The 19,603-nt window shown below is 41.1% G+C and overlaps 1 protein-coding gene across 4 annotated transcripts in view; it reads left to right on the plus strand.

Moving 5' to 3' along the window:
- Nucleotides 1-19,603, plus strand: part of LOC133628481 (methyl-CpG-binding domain protein 2-like) — a 129,942-nt gene that overhangs the window by 58,966 nt on the left and 51,373 nt on the right. For all 4 annotated transcript variants that reach the window (XM_062016689.1, XM_062016688.1, XM_062016691.1 and 1 more), the window contains one exon: nucleotides 19,000-19,090. In XM_062016689.1, coding sequence (XP_061872673.1) covers nucleotides 19,000-19,090 — 91 coding nt within the window. The remainder of the gene's footprint in view (nucleotides 1-18,999; nucleotides 19,091-19,603) is intronic.

Genomic DNA, 19,603 nt, shown 5'->3' on the forward strand with positions numbered 1-19,603 from the left:
ATGTGCTAGGCACCACTACTTTCCCTTGTGGTGTTGTAGCCCAACCATTTTCCTCTGTTTTTTCCCCCTAAATCCTTATTCAGTTTTTTTGGTCTTCTTTCAAATAGTTGGGAATTTGATTGATTGGGATTTTTCCATCTAGAATCAGAGACTGTATCTCTGCTGTACCTTTTTCAGCTGCCCTCTTTGCTTCCCGGTCCACCATGGAATTTCCTACCTCTTGTGCAGTTGTTCCCTTTTGGTGAGCTTTGCAATGCATAATTGCTACTTGCTTGGTAACCGTACAGCTTCTAACAGTTTGAAAAATTCCTCTGCATGTTTTATGTGCTTCCCTTGGGTGTATGAGTCTTCTTTCTCTCTAGACCGCTCCATGGGTGTGAAACACTCCAAAGGCATATTTGGAATCTTGTCTGTAGTGGTCACTGCATACCCTGCTTTGTTCTGTCCATTTTTGACGAAGCTACTGCTGCTGTCGGTATACCATGTGTCCTCAGCATCCTCCAGCGGTCATTCCTCCAGATCTGGTAGTAGACTGCCTCAATGGTTTCCAGGCAATCATGAGTCACTGGTTCCCCTGTAACTCCACTAAGGAAAGATGCTGGGTTGCCAATGTTAGTTACTGTTATCTGGACATCGTCCTGTTCTACCATAATGGCCTCATATTTAAGGAATCTTTGTGGGGATAGCCAATTCCTCCCTTTTGCTTCCAGTTTGGTGGACACTGTATGAGACACTAACACTGTGCTCTGTTGGCCCATCGTGAATTTGCGAGCTTCCTGGATGTTAATTACTACTGCCGCCACCGCCCTCAGGCAGCTAGGCCATCCTCTGCTTACTTCATCCAATTGTTTGGAGAAGTATGCCACTGCCCTTTGGTATGGGCCAAGCTCCTGAGACAGTATTCCCAGAGCAATTCCTTGCTTTTCATGAGAGAATAACCAAAAGAGTTTTGTAAGGTCTGCCAAGCCTAAGGCAGGTGCCTGCATTAGCTCTCACTTTAATTTGTGAAAAGCCTGAATGGCTTCCCCAGTCCAAGCAAGATTCTTTGAGTCACTCTTTAAAAGTTCATAGAGTGGCTTCACCAACAGTCCATAATTATAAATCCATAACTGACACCAACCTGTCATTGCCAGGGAAGTATGGAGCTCCTTAGCTGTTTATGTTCTGGGAGTCTGGCAGATGGCCTCCTTCCGTGTGGCTCCCAGGGTCCGTTCGCCAGCTGTGACTTCATATCCTAGATATGTCACCTTTTGCCGGGTTATTTGAGCTTTCTGTGGAGAAACTCAATAACCACTTAGTCTGAGAAAATTCAATAAACTTACAGTCCATGCTACATTTTGCTCCTCTTTCAGTGGCTACCAGGATGTCATCCACATATTGCAACAGTGCTCTAACCCCAGATGGTTGCTCCCATTGCTCTAAGACTTTAGCTAGATGATTGCCAAAGAGAGTTTTTAAAGCCTTGTTGGAGCACAGTCCATGTAAGTTGTGTCCTTCTCCCTGTCTCTGGATTCTCCCACTGCAATCAGCAGTTGACTCTCAGGGCTCAAAGGTAGGCAGAAGAAAGCATCTTTTAAATCCAGTACAGTAAACCAGGCCAATTCAGGTTTCAGTTTTGTCAGCAAAGTATCTGGATTGGCCACCACAGGGTATAAATTCTCAGTTATTTTTGTTCATGATCCTATGGTCCTGAACTACTCTGTAATTCCCATCGGCTTCTTTGCTGGTAATATGAGAGCGTTATATTCGGATTCACATTCTACTAATAATCTATATTCAAAAAATTGTTCCATGATCAGGCAGATCATTTTTCTATCTTCTATCCTCAAAGGATATTGCCTCACTCTTACTGGTTTGGTTCCTGGTTTAATTTTAACTGTTATAGGTAAGGCTGTTTTGCCTTGCCGGGCATTTCAGTGGCCTGTACCCCAGGGAATGCCTGATTCACCACTCCTTTGGCACTCTCATCTCTTCAGAGGGACTTATCAGGGCTAAATTTAAAAGTTCAATTAACTGGTCACCTTCCACTTTAATATCTATTCCGTCTTTTCCAATTTTTTACTTCTGCTTCCAATTTTCCTAATTTTCCCCAATAGTGGTTTGGGGAGTTTGGCATATAAAGAAACTTATGGATCTCCAATTGTTTTCCAATTAATAGAATCATAGAATTGAATGGAATTCAAACCTTAAAGGTTGGAGAAAATATGCCTTTTCACTTTGGCCAGTAGCTCTCTTTACCGTTACAAAATCATCATCTACAGGCATCAAAGCTTGATTCAATACCAAAAATGTAGCACCAGTATCCACTAGAAATTCAACCCCTTGTTGTTGTTCCCCTGGACCCCCAGCCAATTCCTTCCAGTGTCTCAATATGCTTCCAAAGGGGCTTGCTTGGGGAAATTCCTTGCTTGATTTTGCTCCCATTATACCTTCGATTCTACCTTTCTCTAACTTCCACAGAAACCGTTTTTACCAACCTACAACTAGTAACAACAACAACTCCTGTCCAGGGATTATAAGCACTCAGGGCAATAAAGTGTTTTACCTTAACCGAATAACACAACAAAGCCTTATAGTAAAATCCAAACACCGAAACCTGATCCGTTCCCGCAATCTGCAGAATCCTGACCCTCCTGTCTGTGGAGCAACACCGCACCTCTCCCTTTTCAGAATGATCAGGCTGTCCTGTGTAGTTCTATTTGCGTGGCACTTGAAAGCACTTGGTGGCGCTATGGGCTCGCACACCCGGCCGGCAACATGAAGGTCTGCGGCTCGAGTCCTCCCCCGCCTGTGCCCCCCCGCCCCGTCTCTGCTTTCTCCCCGCCGGAATCTAAACTTTTAGATTTCTACCAAACTCCAGCACTCTGCCATACACCAAACTACTCACAAAGCACAGAACAAATTTCCAACATGCAACAGTGACCTCTTGTTCTGTTCGTCTCTGGCTACTTCCCTCTCGGGAGAACAGAAATGCAGATCAGAACTCCGCAGTCGTGCTGCGAGTCTCACAGTACCACACACTCACACACAAGCACTCCACAAGTTAAGCTTAAAATGAGCTCTATACAATGTTAAAATATACACGGTACCAGTATGGAAATTTTGCAGCAAATATATACGATGATAGCTACCACACACAGTGCTCCTGTTATCCCAGTGAGGAGTGTCCAAGTTACTATACGAGCAAATTTGCTAATTCCCCAGGGGTGAGCAATATCACTCCCTCAACAGGTGCAAGGGGTGCTTATACCCCCCTTACAACTTACAGGGTCTTGGTGAGCTCCACTACTCCTTGTCACAGCGTGAGGTGTCCCAAACAATTCTGTTTTCTACATTCCAACTCGTTATTATCTGCAACTGTCTGCACACCAGCATTCAGGGTCTTCAAGGCGTTCACTGACGAACGGTTTGAATTCCAGTGAGCTGAGTTATGGTGTTAGTTTACAGTGAACTGAGTCCTTCTAATTTCTTAGGTTTTTACCATCTGTAGGTCTGCTTTTGCTCATCACACCCTCACAGTAAAATAGTTTTTTCTTATATTTAAGTGGAACTTTTTTTGTTCCAGCTTCATCCCATTACCCCTTGTCCTGTTGCTAGCTACAATAGAAAAAAGGCATGTCCCAACCTCCTGACACCCACCCTTTAGATATTTATAAATGTTAATAAGATCTCCCCTCAGTCCCCTCTTTTCTAGATTAAATAGCCCCAGTTCCCGCAGCCTTTCCTCGTATGAAAGATGTTCCAGTCCCCTGATCATCTTGGTGGCCCTATGCTGGACTCTCTCCAGAAGTTCTCTGTCCCTCTTGAGCTGAGGAGCCCAGAAATGGACACAGTACTCCAGATGAGGCCTCACCAGGGCAGAGTAGAGGGGGAGAAGAACCTCCCTTGACCTACTGGCCACACTCTTCTTGATGCATCCCAGGATGCCATTGGCCTTCTTGGCCACGAGGGCACATTGCTGGCTCATGGTTAGTTTATTATCAATCAGGACTCCCAGATCTCTCTCTGCAGAGCTGCTCTTCAGCAACTCGACCCCCAACCTGTACTGGTGCATGGGGTTGTTCCTTCCCAGATGCAGGACTCTGCACTTGTCCTTGTTGATCCTCATGAGGTTCCTTTCTGTCCAACTCTCCAGCCAGTTGAGATTCCGCTGAATGGCAGCACAGCCTTCTGGGGAATCAGCCAGTCCTCCCAGTTTGGTGTCATCAGAGAACTTGCTGAGGGTGCCCTCTGTCCCCTCATCCAGGTCGTTGATGAAGATTTGGACAAGACTGGCCATAGAATCGATCCTTGTGGAACTCCACTGGCCACAGGCCTCCAACTCGACTCTGTGCCATTGATCACCACACTCTGGGTTCTGTCATTCAGCCAACTCTCGAATCACCTCACTATCCTCTCATCGAATCCATACTGCCTGAGCTTTCTGATGAGGATGTTCTGTGAAACGCCTTGCTGAAGTCAAGGTAGATGACATCCGCTGCTCTCCCCTCATCCAGCCAGCTGGTTATGAACTCATAGAAGGCTATCAGATTGGTCAAACAGGATTTCCCCTGGATGAATCCATGTTGACTCCACCTGATAACCACCCTTTCCTTCATATGTTTAGTGATGACATTCAGGATGACTTGTTCCATCCCCTTTCCAGGGATAGAGGTGAGGCTGAGCAGTCTGTAGTTTCCCGGGTCGTTCTTCTTGCCCTTTTTGAAGACTGGAGTGACATTGGCCTTTCTCCAGTCCTCAGGCACCTCACCAGTCTTGCATGATTGTTCAAAAATGGTGCAATCACATCAGCCAGCTCCCTTAGCACTCTAGGATGCATCCCATCAGGACCCATTGACTTATGAGCCTTAAGCTTAGCCAACAAGTCTTTAATCTCTTTCTCTTCCACCCAGGGCAAGTCCTCTGCTGTCTAGGCCATCCTTTTATCCTTGATGGCCTGGAGTTCACGAGGGCTGCCCTTGACTGTAAAGACTTAGGCAAAGAAGGCATTCATTATTTCGACCTTCTCTGCATCCTCTGTCAGCAGGGCATCCTCTATGTATAGTAGCAGGCTCATATTCCCCCTCATCTTCCTTTTTCTGCCTTTGTCAGAGACCAGCTCTTTCCAGGACGATGAAGGACAGGCGGACCACTGCTCTTTGAGCAAGTGACAGTTTATTGCTTCTTCTTATGCTCTTTTTATAGTCAGTACATATCGCAAAGGTCATCAGTATAGGTTAACAAACAATATGAGTACGTATATTTTCTATATGCTACAAATCAATCAAATGTTATCTACAAAATTTATGGTACTGTTTACTACATTTTTGTGATATATGTTCCGTGGCTACAAGACATCTGGTGTCGTTATCATTGTTGTGTATACAGGATGTTTTTGCTTAAGTTAGGGGCTTTGTTTAAGGAGCCAACCCTTACAGGCAGGCTTCCTTAGAAAAGATTAACCCTTACCAGGCAAATCCTTTCGAGGGTCATTCTACCCTTTCAGGCAGATTGGTCTCATCATTTCACCCTTTTTTCTTTTTATTCAGTATGTATTGTAGCAGGAACGTGTTGTGTAGCCATTAATTGTAATTTTTTTGTTTTTATACTCGTTTGTTTTATCATATCATACATTAAACGAAATATGCAAGGTAATACTACAACTAGGACAATTATGCATAAAGTTGCTCCTATAAGGCAATAGATTCCTTTATAAAATGAAGATAAGGATGGAAAAGAAGCTTTTAAAACGCTAACAAAATCATGAGCACGTTGAGCGAGAGGTAACTGCAGTTTTTCTGTATTTTGTAAAGAGAGAATTTCTCCATGCAATTGCTTTAAATTAATTGAAGAATTGGCATTATTCCATATTATGCTAAGCCAATAAGCAAAGATCTGTAATGATGACCAATAGTCAAAATCATGTTGTTGTCGTCGAGGTTGTCGTGGTATCAACATCAGGCGTTGAAACCTCTTTCGGAGCTTGCCTATTTTTGTTTTTGGCATGTCGAACACAGCGTTCTGGAATCCACCGAGGTACAGGCTCATCTGTTGGGAAAATACAAACATACCCTCTACCCCATAATAGAACCGGGTCAGGGCCTCTCGTGGATCCATCAATAGGATCTTTCCATAATACTGCAGGTTTCTGCTGAGCTGGGGATTGCCAATGACGATCAGCAGCCGAAAGGCCAGCTGCATCGAGAGTAAAAAAGTTTAAAACAAAAAGAGCATGATTTAACAAAGACAAAGGAGTGTCCTTAATCCCCCATGTCCCCGTTTTTAATTTCTTTAATTGTGTCTTCAGAGTAAGGTTAAAGCGTTCAATCATGCCTTGACCCTGTGGATTATAAGGAATCCCTGTTTTATGTGTTATAGAAAAATGAGTACAAAATTTTGAAAATTTAGCACTAGTATATGCGGGGCCATTGTCTGTCTTGATAGTCTTCGGTATACCTAAAATTGAAAAGCAGTGTAACAAATGTGAAATTACTTGTGCGGTTGATTCTCCAGACAAAGGAGTGGCTACTGCAAAATGAGAAAAGGTATCAAGGGTTACATGAATATAAGAGAGGCGGCCAAAAGAAGGATAATGAGTAATATCCATCTGCCAGAGATCATTAGGTAAAAGACCTCGAGGATTAACTCCATAATGAGGAATTGGTAAAAAAGAAACACACGAAGAACATGTTCGAACAATTTCTCTAGCTTGTTCTCGAGAGATATGGCACATACGTTGTAGAGTAGCTGCAGGTAAGTGATGCAGAGAGTGCAAACGCTGGGCTTCTGCAACAGTAGCAACAGTAAAACGAGTTAACAAATCAGCCTGATTGTTGCCGTGACTCAAAGGTCCAGGTAATTTAGAGTGACTACGAATGTGTCCTACAAAAAGAGGTGCATCTCTTATTATTAAGAGAGATTGAATCAGACCAAAATATTGTTGTATAAAAGAAACTTTAGAAGCTATGACAGGAACTGTTTCTAAAAATTGTAATGAAGTGACAATGTAACGACTGTCAGAATAGATATTCAAAGGCTCAGAAAATTTCAACAGTGCTTGATAAATTGCATATAATTCAGTCATTTGTGCAGAAACATTCTCTAATTTCCAAACATATTGGTCTGTAGGAGTATACAAAACTGCTTGTCCATTAGATGATCCATCTGTAAAAACAGTCAATGCTCCTGTTATAGGGGCTCCTTTAACGACCCTAGGAAAAGCTAAAGAATGATAGGTAGCAAAACTAAGAATTTTATCAGAAGGGAACTTTTGTGTTATTTCTCCAGGAAAAGCAGCTAAGGCTACAGCAAAATCGTCTACAGTGGCCATCAGCCAAGTAATTTGAGCAGGTGTGTATGGAATTCCAATTACTGCCGGTTCTTTCCCAAGATGAGTAATACATAACTTTCGTCCTTGTTTAATTCGTTCTGCTATCTTTTGAGGATATGAAACAAGAACACCTTTTGCAGAGTGAGATCCATGTACCCAACACAGAACACCGTCTTGATACAAGACTCCTGTAGGAGTCATTACTGTAGGCAAGATATATAAAAAGAAAGACTTTGTTATGTCTGCATATTGTAATTGAGCATTTTCTATGGCTTTTTCAACCAATCGAAGAGCTTGTTTTCCTTCTTCTGTTAACTTGCGAGGAGAAGTAGGATCAGGGTTTCCCTCAAGTATTTTAAAAAGAGGATGCAAATCGGCTGTTGTTAACTTAAGAAAAGATCTGAGCCAATTAATGTCTCCCAAAAGTTTTTGAAAATCATTCAAGGTTTTTAAAGAATTTGTTCGTATGGCAATTTTTTGTGGCATAAAAGATTTAGGATATAGTTGAAACCCCAAATATTGAAAAGGATATGATTTTTGTACCTTTTCTTGTGCTATTTTCAAACCACGTTTAGTTAACATCTGTTCAATATGAGCATAAGCATGTTGCAACTTATCGATAGATGAGGCTGCTAAAAGGATATCATCCATATAATGGATACAAAGAACATCAGGAAATTGCTGTCTAGTCGCTTTTATACTTTCATGAACAAATTTTTGACAAAGAGTAGGACTATTAGCCATTCCTTGAGGCAATACTTTCCATTGGTAGCGTTCCATAGGCTCACTAAAATTTATGGATGGAATGCTAAAAGCAAATCAACATTTGTCATCTGGATGTAAGGGGATAGTGTAAAAACAATCTTTTAAGTCAATAATTATTTTTTCAAAATTTTGAGGAATGGCAATAGGACTGGGTAGACCAGGTTGTAACGCTCCCATGGTACACATTGTTTTATTGACTTCTCTCAAGTCTTGGAGAAGTCGCCATTTCCCCGATTTCTTTTTTATAACAAAAATAGGTGAGTTCCATGGTGATGTGGAAGGTTCTATGTGACCTAATTGTAATTGTTCCGCTACTAATTGACGAGCAGCTTGCAATTTATCTTTAGTTAGAGGCCATTGATCAACCCAAACAGGTTGATCTGATTTCCAACAGATTTTATCTGCATACATAGTTACTGATAAATTTATCAGATTAACTGCTAGGCGTATAAAGGTATGCACCCATTTGTGTCAAGATATCTCGGCCCCAGAGGTTAAGAGGCAAGCTTTCTAGTACATATGGTTGAATGGTACCAGAGTGTCCCTCTTTGTCTGTCCAACTTAACAACTTACAGCTTTGAAGAGGCAAATTTGCAACTCCAATTCCTTTTAGATCAGCTGAAGCATGCTGTAAAGGCCATTCTTTTGGCCATTGTTTTAAAGTCATTACCGATACATCTGCTCCGGTGTCCAAGAGTCCTGTAAAATTTCTACCATCAATTGTTAACTGAAGTTCAGGTCTCTGATGATTGATGGGCTGTAAAAGATAAACGTCAGTAGATCCAAAACCGCCTGTTCCCCGAATGTGGGAATCAGCTTTTCCTATAGATGAAACATAAGGAATTAAAAGCAACTGTGCAATCTTTGTTCCTGCAGGTAGATTAAAGACAGAAATTTCAGATTGTAACATAACTTTTAACTCTCCTTCATAATCACAATCAATTAGTCCTGGTATAACTCGCAATCCTTTCATGCTCAGACTACTTCGTCCCAATACCAAACCGCATGTTCCCGCAGGTAACGGGCCATATATCCCTGTTGGGATAGCTTGTGCCCCCATTTCAGGTGTTAATACGAAGTGGGAGGAGGAACACAGGTCCAGTCCGGCACTGTGACTGGTGGCTCGGTGGAGTTGTGAAATGGATTGTTTAGCTGGTGCTCTGAGGTTTGCACCTGCACAGGATACATCCCCTGTTTGTTTGGGTGGACCCGGGGCAAGCCCATTGAGAAGTTTCCCGGCTGTATCAAAGAATTGCCATTCTTATCATATTTAGATCGGCATTCATTAGCCCAATGATTACCTTTTTTACATTTTGGGCACAGACTTGGGTTCTTTCCTCCATTATGATTCGGAATCTTTTTATTAGGACATTGACGTACCTGATGCCCCATTTGACCGCAATGAAAACAGCTACCAGGAGGGCCTGCAACCCTTCTGTTTTTCTTAAATTGCATTGCAGCTAAAACTTGCTCAACAGGTTTGCCCTGTTGTGCTGCGGCAGTGACTATGCCTTGAATATATCCAGAGCTAACATCAGAACATAATCTGATATAGTCGTTTAATGTTGATTTATTTTTCCAAGGTCTTAATATGGATTGACAGATATTATTAGCATTTTCAAAAGCTAATTCCTTAACTAAAATCATAGCTGAATTGGTGTCTTGTATGAGCCTAGATGAAGTTTGTAACAAACGAGATACAAAATCATGATAAGGTTCGTCTGGTCCCTGTCGGACTTTAGTTAATTCTTCCCTAGACGTTCCATGTCTAGGTAGCCCTTTCCAGGCTTTCAAACCAATTTCTCGAATGGCATCATATGTCGCAGCAGGATAAGTTAATTGTTGTGCCAGATCAACATGCGGTCCTGTGCCAGCTAACATTTCATGAGTAATTCCTTGTTGGCGAAAGTGTGGTTTTTGAGAATAATCATAACAGGAATCCATAAAATCTGTAAGCCATAACAAATATTCTCCTCCCGTTAAGGTAGCTTTAGCTAAGCCTTTCCAGTCCCATGGGGGAACAACTTCAGCTGCAATGGTCTCTAAAATAGCAATAGTATATGGTGCAGTTGCACCATATTGAGCAGCAGCTGTTTTCAATTCTTTAAGATTCTTAAATGGAATGGATGTATATGTAGCAATTCTAACATTGGCTTGAGTAGGGTGAGGAGCATATGTTATAGGATAAGCATGCAATATTTTTGAAAACCCACTCACATCTTCACCTTGTTGTTTAGCTTGTAGCAATGATAACTGTAAGGGTGAGTGAGGTGATATTTGATGGTATATGTCAGGAGGGGGCGGACGTCTACCAGCTTCTATTGCTGGTAAAACAACAGGTTCCTTTTTTAAAAGTGTTTGCTGTTTCTTCAATTTAAAAGGCGTATTAACAAACACTTGATCATCTTCATTATGATACTGAGCAGCTTCTTTTTCTAATTCAGCTTCCTCATCGGAGGATAATTCTTCAGATAATTCTATAGGTCTCAAGGCGCTCTTGCTTTGTTTTAACGGTCGGCATTTTTTACCTCCCGTATTTGAGTACATAAGAAAGGGATTTTTAAAATTAGATTCCTGAATATCTTTTTGTTCATTATTGATTATTGATGGATATTCAGGTGGAGCAGAGGGTTGTGAATCGGGATTAGTAACAGCAGAAGGTTTTAAACCTGAATCCGCTGAACGAGATCGAGGACGTGTTTGTCGTTGCCATTTATCATATTCAGTATCACCTTGTAAACATTCTTTAATTAAAGTCCATAAAGGAAAAGCATCTATAGGGATCTTATCAGGGCCGTTAGCAGCATAATAGCTTTTAATGTTTTCACCGACCTTATTCCAGGTTTCCAAGTTAATAGTGCCTTTATTCTGAAACCAAGGACACACAGTGTCTATAAATTCTAAAAATCCACCCACTTGCTTGGTGGTTACAGATATATTTCGACTTTTTAACAATGTCTTGACCATAGCTACAAACAGCTGTCTTTCCGTACTATGTACATGTCCCATATTTTAAATTGTAAATGCTGAATATGAGGGAGCCCTACCGTTGAGTCACGAGGTTCAGTTTGGACCCCCTTGCTTTCTAAGACACCTTATAGAAAGGGCTTAGGTGTGGCTGGATCCAGACTTAGTCTCAGACTTGGTCAACGGAAAATCTAAGACAAAAAAGGGACTTTTGTTTTTATTTTACTGAGATAAATTTCTACTTTCTTATATTTTACACCTTCCTAGTAGTTCTGCCCCCCTTTATTTCCCCTTTTCCTTACCGCGGTGCTGTTGATTCGGAGGCAGCTCACCCTGGTCAAAGGCAACCGAGTTTCCCGGGTTTCGGCACCATTTGTCAGAGACCAGCTCTTTCCAGGACGATGAAGGACAGGCGGACCACTGCTCTTTGAGCAAGTGACAGTTTATTGCTTCTTCTTATGCTCTTTTTATAGTCAGTACATATCGCAAAGGTCATCAGTATAGGTTAACAAACAATATGAGTACATATATTTTCTATATGCTACAAATCAATCAAATGTTATCTACAAAATTTATGGTACTGTTTACTACATTTTTGTGAGGGTCACTGTGAGGGTCATGGAGCACTGGAACAAGCTGCCCAGAGGGGTTGTGGAGTCTCCTTCCTTGGAGGTCTTCAAGACTCGCCTGGACATGTTCCTATGCAACCTGATCTAGGTGAACCTGCTTCTGCAGGGGAGTTGAACTAGATGATCTCTAAAGGTCCCTTCCAACCCCTACCATTCTATGATTCTAAGATTCTATGAAATGTTAGAAGTATCTGTAAGTTCCTAAATAGCAAATCCAATAGCTTCAATTGCAGTTTTTTTCAAAGTCCTTTAAAGTCTCTTTTTGAAGTATCAACCTGCTCAAAATATTTTGACTCTCCATAAAGCTTATTCAAGATAGGTTTTCTTACTATGTCTATGGTTTTGGGTTTTTTTTCCTCACAGCATTCACTGATAAATCAATGTAAGAAAAGCAATCCTGAAAGATTGCAGGTGGGCCCTGCAAGGAAAGAAAAAAAAAAAACCAATCAGCAAAACCCCTTTTTTTAGCCTCCTTTCTACTATTAGACTTAGTAAGTTTAGATAAGATGTGATACATTATTGATAAATTAAAAGGTAATGGCTTGGATTTTAAAAAGTCAGATTAGCATTGCTGAAATTGAAACTGGAATTAATGACTGTCATGGTTTGACATGACAGCCATTTCTGGTAATGGGGAAGGGGCTGTAAAGATGGCTCCTGTAAGAAGTTGCTTGAAAGTCTCCCTAGCTCTGAGCCTAGCACTTCTGAGGCTGAGCCATTTAGACACCTCCACGATCACTTTTTAAGAAGAAGTCAGAAGAGGAGGGTGCTTCATGTTTCTTCTTTCTTCTGTTCCTTCTTTTTCTCCAGCTGGTGGTGGTACAAGGAGTAGGAAGAGTGAGAGAAACAACCATGCTGACTCCAGGGTCAGTGAGGAAAGAGAGGAGGAAGTGTGCTAGAGAGGAGGAGGTGTGCTGGAGCAGAGACTCCCCTGCATTCTATGGAGAGGATTGGTGAAGCAGTAATTTGTTTGCATTTCTTTAAGGACCCCGCATCAACGATAGAGACTCATTTTGATAATGATCCCGAGCCAGGGGAAGAGAGTCATTTTGATAAAAACCCACATTAAGGGCAGTGACTATGGCCAGAGGAGGCCACGTCCTGAGGGAGGGACCCTGTATCTGCAGAAACTGCAACCATCGAGAAAAATCCACGCCAGATATTCACTAAGGTCTGTGTCCCGTGTGAAGGACTCTGTATCAGTAGAAGCTGTAGTTGCTGGGAAGAACCCACACCAGAGAAGTTTGTTAAGGACTGTATCCTGTGGGAGGGACCTCGTATCAGAGCAGGGGAAGAATGCAAGGAGTCGTCCTCCTCTTAGAAGTTAGAAGTGGCAGAGACCATCTGTGAGAGACTGACCACATCCCCCATTCCCTACTCCCAAGCCATTGAAGGGGGAGGAGGTAGAGATATCGGAAGTAATGAGCTGGGACCGAGAAGAAAAGAGGGATGGGGGAGAGAGATCTTAAAGTGCTGGTTGTAATTTTCTCATCATCCTACTCCCTTTTTGCTTTTATTCTGTTCTGTTTCTTGTAGGTAGTAGAATAAACTTTCCTACTTTCCTCTCTAAGTCAAGTACCGGAGTCTGTTTTGCCTGGAACCGTAATTGGCAGTGTGGTGGTTTAGCCCTAGCTGAACAATATCCAAACCACCCAGTTACTCACTCCTCCCCACCTCAGCAGGATGGGGAGGAGAATCAAGAGAGAATTCTAGAACTTTGTGGGTTGAGACAAGGACAATTTAATAGAACACAACAAAGAGTAGGCAGTTACAATGATGGCCAAAGGACACAGAAAAACAAGCAATGCCCAGTGTAACTGCTCACCAACCACAGCCCAACAGCAGAATCACACTAACCTCAGCACCCCATGGCCCATTTGCTGCCCTTATATCCTGAGTGTGATGTCATATGGGATTGAATAGCCTGACCACGCCCCCTGACGGCAGCTGGGGAGAGTTAACCCTATCCTGGTCAAATCCAGGACATTATCCACCCCTTATTCTATTCCATGTACGTCATGCTCAGATAAGGCACATTTTTAAACATTTTAATGTCATTGATACAGATATTATTCCCTTAGTCCATGGGCCATTAATTTAGTCCATGACTTCAGGGCTCCATCTCTCATTGCAGCCTTCCAGGTTCCTGCTCACATGATATCAACCTGCTGCTTCAGCTTCTCTAGTCTCAGCTCAGAGTGTATGTTCTTGTATGAGATCACCTCTTCCTGAAGAGCATGCTCAAGGCAGGAGGTTATTCAGTAACTAATACCATTTAGTTTAAGGGCTAGTCTCACCCAAAATCAAATCCCCCTGGGGTACACATCGAACTTCCCCATTCTTCCGCATCACCCACCAAGTATATCCAGGTCCTTGGGCAAAAACGATCCCCTGGATGGGATTGCCTTTGCCTGAGGCAGGATTGACCCAAACTGTCTTTCCTAACAGATTTTTCATATGCACTGCAGGGACTTTATCCCCTTCTACAGTGTGTAGTTCTTATTCAGCAGGGCCAGCTCAATTGACAGATTCCCTTGTATTGACTATCCAACTGGCCTTTGCTAGATGTGTGTCCCAGTGTTTGAAGGTCCCATCTCCCATTGCTCTCAAAGTGGTCTTTAATAGTCCATTGTATCGTTCACTTTTCCCAGAGGCTAGTGCATGATAGGGGATGTGGTAGACCCACTCGATGCCGTGCTCTTTGGCCCTGGTATCTATAAGGTTGTTTTTGAAATGTGTCCCATTGTCTGACTCAATCCTTTCTGGGATGCCATGTCTCCATAGAACTTGCCTTTTAAAGCTCAGGATCATGTTTTAGTTAGCCAGAAGGAGAAAGAGGAAATAAAAGGGTGGGAGAAAGTATCCCCCCCTGTCTTCTCCATAGGATGGGTCAGATTACTAATGAATTCTGAAAGGAAAAGCCCGAGATATGGGAGTGACCACAGTGCTGTATACAAATACCAGCTAAGCCCCATAACCAATGATATAATCATATCATAAGCCAAAAGAACTCAGTATAGCAAAATTGTGATCTTCATTACTTTCCCTGAGGTGATAAAATGTACTGCAGGGAACACATAGAGAAGGTAAGAGTTCACATAAAACCACCATGTAAACAGCTGAGCGAGCATTGTGATCAGTTGTATGGTCAATATAAGAAAACTGTATACCAAATCTCAACACACTCTTTGTCAGATCTGTCCTCATCTCAACCCTTCGAGCCCTATGTTGGGTGCCAAAAAGACTGTAGTGGTTTATCCCTAGCTGAACAATAACCAAACCACTCAGTTACTCACTCCTCCCCAACTCAGGAGGATGGGGAGGAGAATCAAGAGAAAGTTCTAGAACTTTGTGGGTTGACATAAGGACAATTTAATAGAACACAACAAAGAGTAGGCAGTTACAATGATGGCCAAAGGACATAGAAAAATGAGCAATGCCCAGTGTAACTGCTCATGGCACTCAGCCCGGTGCTCAGCCCAGCAGCAGAACCACTTGAACTCTACCATCTTGTGGTCACTGCAGCCGAGGTTGCCTCCAACCTTCACATCCCCAATCAGATCCTCCTTATTTGTCAGTACCAGGTCCAGCAGCACACCTCTCCTCGTTGGTTCCTCGATCATCTGTGACAGGAAATTGTCGTCAACAATCTGTAGGAACCTCCTGGACTGCATGTGCTTGGCTGTGTGGCTTTGCCAGCAAATATCAGGCACAGTTTGGTACACATTAATTGCTCCCTCACATAGAGAGCAACTCCACCTCCACACCTTGTTAGTCTGTCTTTCCTGAACAATGCATAGCCCTCTATGGCTGTGCTCCAGTCATGGCAGCTGTCCCACCACATCTCTGTCTTCTTCCTCTTAGATGTCTTAAAATCACATTGTTTTCTTCCTCCTTCCTATTTAGCAAAAGGGCCACTAGATGTAGCAGTACTGCAGGGCACATTAATATTCCACTTGTGCATCTGGATTCCTCAGTGAAAGGAGTGAATGTGAAGCAGAGGAAATCCTGTAACTATCTGAACCTATTATAGGCAGTAAATCTTTTATGTAATCAGTTGAGCTGCTTGCCTGTCAAGTGTTCTGTACCTAATGAGATCAAATGGAATGGTGCTGCAAATCAAACTTCTTCCTTACAGATCACTGCCCATTGCACCTACATTCATTTTCTGCCTTCAGAAAAGGTCCAGATCTGTGTTCTGTATAGAGCACTTATCCTCTTCTTCATGTGTTAGAACTTCTTGGTTCTCACTGTTCCACACTTATTGATCTTTTTCAGGGTAAATATGAAACTCACTCATTTACTCCTGCACCCGAAATATATGGTTCCTGAGGCACTGCTCTGAGAGAGCTTTGAGTCCTGAGAACCTACTGTTAACTAGTTAATTCTGTTGTATACTGTTGACTGTGGTGGTAGGGAAATTTGAAACCATACTGGTAAAACTGATGTTATGTAAGTGGTAATCCCAATGCTGAGTTTGCAAAGCATTGACCTCAGGATCTTCCTGATACATTTGGGCAAAAAGATTCCACAAACATATCTCCAGTGTTTAAAAGAAGGTTGTCCTTCTCTTCAAAGCTCATTTTGAGAAAGTAGTCAGTTGATATTATGTGATCTGATTCCTCTAGTTCTGTGGCAGACAACCACCTTTACAAACCAAAATCTGAGGGCATTTACTTTTTAAAAAAAACTTATGATAAACCTGATATATTTACTTATAACATCATCTATCTGTAGGCCAGAAGTACTCTTTAAAATTAATTTGAAAGTCTCATTTGTACTTACTGTCATATATATTTGCAGTGAATTGTATTGCAAGGGATTATTGAGTAGGATTATATATAACAAATCTGAGCATAGTAATTTTTTGACATAAGGTATATGCAGTATGTATGTATGAGAAAAATTGCAGTTTCCCAAATGATAATGGGCATTCTGGTCTCAACCTTTAAAATGCACTTTAAACCATCACAAAACTACAGGCTGTCTATGTTTGTAGTACAGTATAGATATGTTGACTGCATTTTTATAGACAGGACTAACTTTTAATCAGCTCACATACCATGTTATAACACATCTGCAAGCATGCCAAGGCAGCTACCTGGAGTTCTGACTGATGTTAAACTTGCTGTATCCATCATCCTTCTGACTACTGCTGCAAGTTAAGAGCAGATAGCTCTTAACTGTACTGGATTGATTTGAGTGAGGAACTGAAGAATCAAAAGACAGTAATATTTGATGGCATTTGGTGATGTATTTGTTGCTGTAGATCAATTAATTTTATCTTGAACAGAGGCTGTTCTTATGTTTACCTGTAGCAGATATAAGCATAGCTTGGATTTGGAGTTGGTAGGCCTTTTGCTTGTCTCTAAAAGTCAATGAAATGAAGAGGGAAAGGTGAATTCTTTTAACAGTAGAAAACATGAATAAGCTTTGTAAAGACTTTATCAAGGTGGGAAGCTAAGCCAGTGATGAAATACTGAATTGGTAGGATTTCACTTTGACTTATCTAAATCCTAATTTTTTTTTTTGGAGTTGGACTACTGAATTACTGATTTTACCTTTGTAACAAAGTATTTCTTTAGCATTCTAGACAGCTTTAAGACACTGATACTTCATCCACAGATCTGTAAGGACTACTACAAGACATCTGGAGTGCTTTCTTGGAGAGGGGGCTTAGCAACAGTGGTAAACAGCAGGAATGAATGACTGGAAGTACTAAATATTTAACATTTAACAAGATAAAAGAGGAGCCTTGATACTCAGCTAACAATGTAGTTTAAACATGTATTGGAATGTTGAAAATTAATACTAGTTAAGAGCAAGGAGTCAGTTAACAGGAAGCATTTGGAGTATAAGTGGCTCTAGTAAAATGAGGCTCAAGAGGCAACAGGTATTTTCAAAAAGCTGTCAAATCATGGAGATGTCAAGAATGTGTGAAATGTAGTCAGAGTTTGCAAAAAAGTTGGAGAGTTTACTTGGGGGATCCTGTGTGGGTTTTCTAAGCCACTTAGATCTAAACTCAGTTACAAATGTGTCCTATTGTCCAGAGGGGAGTGCTTAAATAAGTAGATCTCTATAAAATGACACAGTAATCTCTCGGAGAACACAAGTATCATTCAACCTAGTGACTTATTAAACTGTACAGACAGGCTGTGAAGAGTACGACATTTTTCTTAGCATATTTTATTTTCAGTCAGTAATATACTCTTACCTGAGTAAGTATACTCAGTCAATAGTATACGCTAAGGGAGATGCTCTTTGGTGCTTTTCTCTTTGTCTTTACTACCTCTATAAATGAAAAAATGTGCTTTTTTCAAAATAAGAATCACTGATGTACAGTGCTTCATTTATGATGTCGTGTGGCACCACAGGTTCTACAGAAGATGAAAGAAGATGCTCTGGTGGTTTCACTTCCAGTTTTAGAGCAGAATGGAACATTCGAAATCCCCGTTTTAAACTGAGGCTTTTGGGTACCCAGGATTTCCTAGGAATGAGAATAACTGCTTCTCTGTTGTTTTTTTTTAATCTCAGATTTTGCAGGCGTGAAAAGAAATAGATTTTCCTCCCCCCCATATCTTCCAGAAAAATCAAGCTATTTCTGAATGCCCTTTCTCCAGGAAAATGCATAGCTATGTTCTTGCATACCTCTTTATTAAGATTATTTGTTAAATGTAGCTTCCCATGAAATAAACTTTTTAACAAACTTTCATCATTATATTGTTAAATAGGAAAGGCTCATTTTAAAGAATAGGTGTGGCTAATCTTCAGCCCAGAACTTCAGAGTGAATCTTGACACCCAGCAAGGAAGAAGTAGGGAACTTTGTATCATTAAACAAAAATCTCTTAGGTCAAGAAACTGGTTTCTGAGAAATGAAAACATATTCCCAGATAATAAAGCAACAGAAAGTAAAATGATTGTGAATTTATTTCATGTATCTTCCTAAAAGTTGAAAGATTTGATTCTATTTCCCAGTAAGTCAAGAGATCTGTAGGGTGTTGGGAAGGGCTGGGCCATGAAGTCAGCATAGGTCTGAGGTGGCACAGCTGCTGATCAGCCTTTGTGCCAGGTTGTCTGCAATGTCTCAGTGTATGCATAATTCCATACAGGCATGGTCTTAGTGACTAAAACTCTGTCAGCAGACAGGGTATTACCTTTTGGATAGCTTACGTGACCGTTAGGTTGATTGTTTCGTAAGCTACCAGCCACTATCTGTCTGTTATTGTTCTGATGCTGTTTTGATCATGAATGCTGTTTATTTCCATAAGCTGATTTAGGGGGTTTTTTATTATTATTTCTAATGAGCAATCACGTTTTACCATTTTCAGCTTTTCTGGGAGAAGAGGCTACAAGGCCTCAGCGCATCAGATGTCAGTGAACAAATCATAAAATCCATGGAGCTACCTAAAGGTCTTCAAGGTATTGTGTTCACTTACTGCAGTTGCTTCAGATCCACAAAACTGTCTGTGCTTAAAAAGGACAGAGATTTTGATGCTCTTAACAAATTTTCAGTTTACAGTCAGATTGAGTAAACTTCAAATTGTAAATGTTCTTGTTGACAATATATCTCAGTCTCTAAAACCATCTTTATTTTTAGTTCGTTTATGTAGTTAGCATAAACCACACTTCAGAACTGCACTCTTATTGGTGAAAATTGATCTAAAATACGTCCAAATCGTAGTTCAAAATTAATAACTTTATTCCACTTTGGGAGATTTTCCTAGGAATTTAAATGCTATAAAAATCTCCAGTGTTTATTTTCCAGAATTAATTTAATACCTTGTAGTGTTAAAGCAGACTGTGCTGGTGTGGATTAATACTATGAAGCTGCAAAGAAACTATTTCAATATGTGACTGATACATTTATGATGTGATCATCTTAATTAAAAAATTGATGATATTGGAACTGTAGTGTAAGTAAAAAAACTAGGC

The sequence above is a fragment of the Colius striatus genome, chromosome W (assembly GCF_028858725.1).
Source record: "Colius striatus isolate bColStr4 chromosome W, bColStr4.1.hap1, whole genome shotgun sequence".
NCBI lineage: Eukaryota > Metazoa > Chordata > Aves > Coliiformes > Coliidae > Colius > Colius striatus.